Source organism: Symphalangus syndactylus, chromosome 6, assembly GCF_028878055.3.
Source record: "Symphalangus syndactylus isolate Jambi chromosome 6, NHGRI_mSymSyn1-v2.1_pri, whole genome shotgun sequence".
NCBI classification, from domain to species: Eukaryota; Metazoa; Chordata; class Mammalia; order Primates; family Hylobatidae; genus Symphalangus; species Symphalangus syndactylus.
In genome coordinates this window covers 10026253-10033109 of record NC_072428.2, presented here as the reverse complement: position 1 = coordinate 10033109, position 6857 = coordinate 10026253, and the positions used below count along the sequence as shown (strand labels likewise).

Below are 6857 nucleotides of genomic sequence, written 5' to 3'. Positions count from 1 at the left end.
TCAGGAGGCTGAGGTGGGAGGATCGCTTGAGTCCAGGAGGTGGAGGCTGCAGTGAGCCACTGCACCCCAGCCTGGGTGATAGAGTGAGACCCTGTCCCAAAAGAATCCACCATCTTCAGAGCCCTGTGGCTACAGTACCTGGCCTAGGATCTTCTAACGTGGTTTTCCTCGGGAAGGGACCTGAGATAGGGATCTTTAGCACCCTCCCCTTAATGTTTTTTTCTCCTCATTTTTCAACACATCAGAAAACAAATAGGACAGAGTTCCTTGGCCTCATTCTTTGGTTCTGGTTGACTGAAAGGCAGTGAGCTTGCAGGATTTGGCAGCCCAGGGCATCAACTTGATCAAGGGGGAAGGGATGCAGAATTACTTGTAACATGCAGGACCTGCTTTTTAAACAAGAACACACATTCCCGTAAGTCTGTTTTCTTCCAACATAGCTGTCAGTATTGTAAGCTCTAGGGACTTGGGTTTTTCAAGTCAGCTGTGCTAATTCCAGACAGGAGTACAGCCACTTTTTTTCCTCCTTTTTTTTTTTTCCCTCCTCTTTTTTTGAGACAAGGTCTTGCTCTGTTGCCCAGGCTGGAGTGCAGTGGAGTGATCATGGCTCACTGCAGCCTTGACCTCCTGGGCTCAGGTGATCCCTCCCACCTCGGCCTCCCAAGCAGTTGGGACTACAGGCTTGAGCCACTATACCCAGCTAATGTTTGTATTTTTTTGGTAGAGCCATGTTGCCCATGTTGGTCTTGAATTCCTGGGCTCACGTGATCCACCCACCTTAGCCTCCCAAAATGCTACGGTTGTATGAGTGAGCCACCAGGTCCAGCCTTTGTAGCCATTCTTTCTAAATATGTCTTTCCATTATAGCAGCAAACGCCTCCATCATCCCTTCAGTGAACAAATACCCACTCCCATGTTCCCACTATAAAGGATAGACAAGTTTAATTTCAGGAGACTCTGGGGCCACCTCAAAACGATGACTGGAACCTTTACAGGATTAATCTTCCATCAATCTTTCATTTCTTGGACATCAATTGAGTTGAAGGTGGGCTACAACAGAAAAGTTCCTTTGAACTTTATAACTGCCCAGAATCTCCTCCTGAATCCAGAACCTTTTCATCCTGAAGAGTTTTTCTGACTGTGGAGGGAGGTCCTGTGGAATTTATTCCAGAGGTGAATACTCAGCTCACTTTCTCATCCTGACTCTGATTGAACGTGAAGCAACTGTTAGCCTGGACCAGAGGAGACTCATATAACCAAGCAGGAAACCACTAAGATTTCCCAAACTCCATTAGTCAAATGAACACAAATCTAGTTGTAGTGTGAGAACCACTGAAGCCCAGCCAATCTCTGGGCGCAATCTTGTGTGCCTTTGGTCAGCAAAGTGGTAGGATGCCCAAGAGCTTCCTGAAACGACTGGTGATGATCGGATGGAAATCATGACCAAAATCTCAAAACAGGGATGAGATTTTTCTGCTCCCTAGGAGCTGCTTGCGGAGAGCAGGAAAGGAGAGTTCCTTCCATTCCAAAGGAATAAAAGACAGCTCCAAGTCTGTGAGCCAAGAAGGGAAGCTCTGTAATTAACCTTTCTCTAACTGGCTGAATACCCAGCTGGTACCAAAAGAAGTTAAAAAATTGCTGCCCAACACTCCATGATATGGAGCATCTTGGGAGTCAGGTATAGTTAATGCAAACTTTATTTATAAAAGACTCTTAAATTAGTTGTATCATGCCATGCATTCATACAGAATACAGTGACCCTTCAGGGCGACAGAGAAGAGCTCACAAACTGAAAGGAAAACTATTAAAGAGTTTCTAATATTAACTATTAAAAAGCTAGGAAAGATTAGGACAATTTTACAAATGAGCAATTAAAAAGAAAAGGATCTGGGAACCAGACTGAGCAGAGGGGGGGCAGCTGTTTGTTTACAAGTCTGTACACTAAACTCATCCACGGACAGTCTTCTAGAGCAGCGGGACGCTGACGGAGAGAAGCAGAGTATGTACAAATACTTGCGCCACAACGACTCCTCCCCCCAGCTCCACGGCATGATACATACAACCAGTTTGTATACACTAGGCCTGCTGAGGCCATTTTAAACTATGAGGACTTCTAGTTTAGTAAACTAAAGCTGCAGGGTGCCAGGGGAGTGGGGCAGCTTCATTTGCGACTGCTCTTTATTCTCTCCAGTCTTTTTTTCAAGTCATCTATGTTAGCTGTGGAGGAGGAGGTCACAGTTCCTGAAGAGTGAGTCTGGTTAGAATCCAGGTCTGAATGCTGGTGCTGCTCCCGTGACTCCCGGAGCTGAGAGAGTTTGCTGTGGAGCATGTCTGTGGAAGAGGCGACGGTAGGAACTGCTGGTTTGGAGAGCAAAGAGGTCAGAGGAGGTCGGTCATCTTGCTATTGAGAGAAGGAGAGAGATTGTCTAAGGTCAGGTCAAGCAGGTCAAGATGCAGCTCCAGAACAATATACAGCAAGACTAAGCCACTTCTCTGTGGGCCAGCCTGCCTCGGACCTGCTTGTGACTACCCTCCCTGAGCTGCACAGAAGAAAAGGAGCAGTACCTTTGTGTTGTCCAGACCACATCGCTGTCGGAGGATCTTTAGCCTTTCCAAGTAGACTGATGGCCCCACTTCCTCCCCATTTGTGTTACCTATGGAGGACACTGTGCTTGTGGGTGTGGGCACACATGTGACCTCCATCTGAGGGGAGATGCCTAGAAGGGAAAAAGTAGAAAGAATATTCAGATATCCACATATCCCCCTTCTAAAGTGCCTTGGTTAATCTCCCACCAAAAAGAACAATTAAGAATTTCCTATACTTGAAAACTAAAAATTTCACAAGAATCTACCTGGAGTTGGTGATAAGGGTGCTCTGAAATATATAAGCTTCTTGAGAACACAAAAAATTGATACAGAAAGGCAGAAGGTAAATTGGGTCATCCATCTGCATCCTGGGTTATGCAGGGGATTGTACTCCAGTAATCCCAGGGCTGACTTGGGCAATCCAAAAGGCTGAAGCTACTCCTAAGCATACTGTAATTGCCCAACTGAAAAACCCGAGGACCTTAAATGTTTGGAAGAATTACATTAAGTTTGGACCAATGTCACACAGGAGAAACTCATTTGAACCTGTGAAGGAAGCAAGGTGTCCAAGGCTATGGTGTATTCATGGGGAAGAGAAGGAGGTGTCCAACAATTATCTAAAGAGGGCATAGAACTGGAGTGCCTGTAACTCTACCACTAAGATCAATATTCTGGCAGAAGAGAGGAAAACTAAACAACAAAAAATCCATCACACTTCCTAAATTTCTGAGAATGAACAATGATACAATGCAGGCCTTTAAAATATTTCACTTGGTATCAATGCAAATGCATTCCATAGGCCCCAAAGGTAAGGTACTGGGAGGAAACACTGCCTTATGGTAAATAGAAAAGTAGAACAAGTTACTCCAGGGAAAAAGGACTCCTTTAATGTAAAGATGAGGCGAATCCTCTGAGGGGGTGAAAAATGAATGAATTATGTAAAAGCCAGCAATAAGAGATGTCTGAATACTCTAAGGCACAAAATCAATTTAATAATCAGTGGGAATACATGCTTGTGTTGCAAATGTGCTGTTTAGGCTAAAATTATCACACATTGAACATCCCCAAAAAGGGCTTTGGAAATGAGGACAGGATGCCTGCCCTGATTAAACCATGGTATGTTTACATGTGGCATACTGTTGGACATTCTGCACACCACACTTTAACTCCTAGGAGGTCTTTTTCATTAAAGACCAGCCTGGGCAACAAAACGAGACCCCAGCCGGGTGCAGTGGCTCATGCCTGTAATCCCAGCACTTTGGGAGATCGAGGCAGGTGGATCACTTAGAGGTCAGGGGTTCAAGACCAGCCTGGCCAACATGGTGAAACCCTGTCTCTTAAAAAAAATTCAAAAATTAGCTGGGGGTGGTGGCACATACCTGTAATCCCAGCTACCCGGCAGGCCAAGGCATGAGAATCACTTGAACCCAGGAGGCAGAAGCTGCAGTGAGCTGAGATCGCACTACTGCACTCCGGCCTGGGTGACAGAGTGAGACCCTATCTCAAACCCCACAAAAACAGACCCCATTTCAAAAAATAAAAAGACTTGTAAAGTCTTGGAAAGGTGTAATTTAAGGTGTCAAAAAAGAACTCCTAACTATTTAAGAGAACAAAGCCCAGCAAGATACAGGCTGAGAGTGGATATGATCAGGGTCTGAAAACCACAAAGGGACATGCTTTGACAGGCAGACACATTCTCAGATGTAAGAGTAGGTGAATGTCACTCAACTCGGAAAGAACGAAGCATAGGACTGATGAGAGGGCACTTTTGCAGTTGGGTCTGTCTTGTCTTGGTTTAAGGCTCGTGATAGCTATTTTCTATAACTGAAACCTCCTAAGTCTTCCGTTTGTCTCTAGATCCTGTGAGCAGTAATTCTCGAATAGGGGCTTTTTCACTGTGGGGGCAGTAACATTTCAGCTTAAACTTAGTTACTGCATTCATTCATATCATTTAACAAATATCATCATGTGTGGCGTAAGGGCAGGGATGCGTTCTGAGAAATGCATTTGTTAGGTAATTTCATTGTTAGGTGAACACCTAGTTGGTATAACCTGCCACACATCTAGGCTACAAGACTGTGCAGCATGTTAGTGTACTGAATACTGTAGGCAAGTTTAACACAGTGTTAAGTATTTATGTATCTACACATAGAGAAGGTACAGTAAGAATGCTGTATAAAAGATAAATGGTACACCTGTATAGGGCATTTACCAGGAATGGAGCTTACAGGACTGCAAGTTGCTCTGGGTGAGTGAGTGGTGTGTGAAGGTGAAAGCCTAGGACACTACTGTCAACTTTATAAACACTGTACACTTAGGCTACACTAAACTTACACAAAAATAATTGTGCTATGACATGATGACAGCTATGGTATCATCAGGTGATAGGAATTTTTCAGCTGCATTATCTTATGGGGCTGGCTGGGCATGGTGGCTCACACCTGTAATCCTAGGACTTTGGGAGGCTGAGGTAGGGGGATCACTTGAGACCAGGAAGACCAGGAGTTCAAGACCAGCTGAGGCAACATGGTGAAACCCTGTCTCTACTAAAAATACACACAAAAAATTAGCTGGGTGTGGTGGCACGCAACTGTCCAGCTACTCAGGAGGCCAAGGCAAAAGAATCACTTGAACCTAGGAGGTGGAGGTTGCAGTGAGCCGAGATCATCACTGCATTCCAGCCTGGATGACAGAGTGAGACCCTGTCTCAAAATAAATAACCTTATGGGACCACCATGATATATGCAGTCCGTCATTGGGCAAAATGTTGATATGCATGACTAGACACATGCTGAACAATTAACCTAACAAATACATTATATAGTATGTTAGAGGTATAAGTGCTATGGTGGGGTGAGGGATAGGTAGCAAGTTTTAATAAGGTTTTACTGGCCAGGCACAGTGGCTCATGCCTGGGAGTACTTTGGGAGGCCAAGGCAGGCGGATCAACTGAGGTCAGGAGTTGGAGACCAGCCTGGCCAATATGGTGAAACCCTGCCTCTACTAAAACTACAAAACTTAGCTGGGCGTGGAGGTGCACGTCTATAATCCCAGCTACTCGGGAGGCTGAGGCAAGAGAATCTCTTAAACCTGGGAGGCGGAGGCTGCAGTGAGCCAAGATCGTGCCACGGCACTCCAGCCTGGGCGAGAGGGCAAGACTTCGTCTCAAAAAAAAAAGTTTCACTAAGATGGTGGTATTTGAACAAAGATGTGAAAGAGGAAAAGGGGCTAGGCAACAAAGCCATCTAAGGAAGAGCATTTATGTGTAAGAAATAGCCAGTGTAGGCCGGGCGCGGTGGCTCAAGCCTGTAATCCCAGCACTTTGGGAGGCCGAGGCGGGCGGATCACGAGGTCAGGAGATCGAGACCCTCCTGGCTAACACGGTGAAACCCCGTCTCTACTAAAAATACAAAAAATTAGCCGGGCGTGTTGGCGGGCGCCTGTAGTCCCAGCTACTTGGGAGGCTGAGGCGGGAGAATGGCGTGAACCCGGGAGGCGGAGCTTGCAGTGAGCCGAGATCGCGCCACTGCACTCCAGCCTGGGGGACAAAGAAAGACTCCGTCTCAAAAAAAAAAAAAAAAAAAAAAAAAAAAAAAAAAAGAAATAGCCAGTGTAAAGGCCCTAAGAAGATACATGCCTGGTGTGTTCCAGAAACAACCAGGGGGAGGCCAGGTGTGGTGGCTCACACCTGAAATCCCAGAACTTTGGGAGGCCAAGGTGGGTGGATCACTTGAGCCCAGGAGTTAGAGACCAGCCTGGGCAACAAGGAGAAACCCTGTCTCTACAAAAAATACAAAAATTAGCCAGGCATGGTGGCATGCACCTGTAGTGCCAGCTACTTGGGAAGCTGAGGCAGGAGGACTGCTTGAACCCAGTGAGCCATGATCACGCCACTGCACTCCAGCCTGAGTGAGAGAGCGAGACCCTGACTCAAAAAGAAACAAGGGGGCTGGTGGGGCTGGAGTGAAAACAACAGTAAGAGGACTAGGTGATGAGGTACTAGAGGCATTGGCAGGTCCTATAAACACAGGACCTCAGAGACCTTTAAAGGGCCTTTTGCTTTTGCTGAGTGAAAGGGACAGCCTCTGGAAAATGTTTCATTAGAGTCTGATGCTATGTGTAGAAAAGAATAGAGGAAGGCAGGGTGGAAGCAGGGAGATCAAGTAGGAAGATAGTACAGTAACACAGATGAGAGAGAACACACACACCAAGGTGGTAGCAGTGAAGATGAGAAGTGTGGATGAATTCTGCATATGGTTTGCAGTAGACCC

The 6857-nt window shown here is 46.0% G+C and overlaps 1 protein-coding gene across 3 annotated transcripts in view; it reads right to left on the bottom strand.

Moving 5' to 3' along the window:
* Window positions 1–1674: 1674 nt before the first annotated feature.
* The window catches only part of CKAP5 (cytoskeleton associated protein 5), a 107815-nt gene continuing 102632 nt past the window's right edge, over window positions 1675–6857 (bottom strand). For all 3 annotated transcript variants that reach the window (XM_055281683.2, XM_063640826.1, XM_063640827.1), the window contains 2 exons: window positions 2566–2717; window positions 1675–2401 (listed from right to left, as the gene is read on the bottom strand). In XM_055281683.2, the coding sequence (XP_055137658.1) occupies window positions 2162–2401; window positions 2566–2717 (392 nt within the window). In that variant the 3' untranslated portion in view covers window positions 1675–2161. The remainder of the gene's footprint in view (window positions 2402–2565; window positions 2718–6857) is intronic.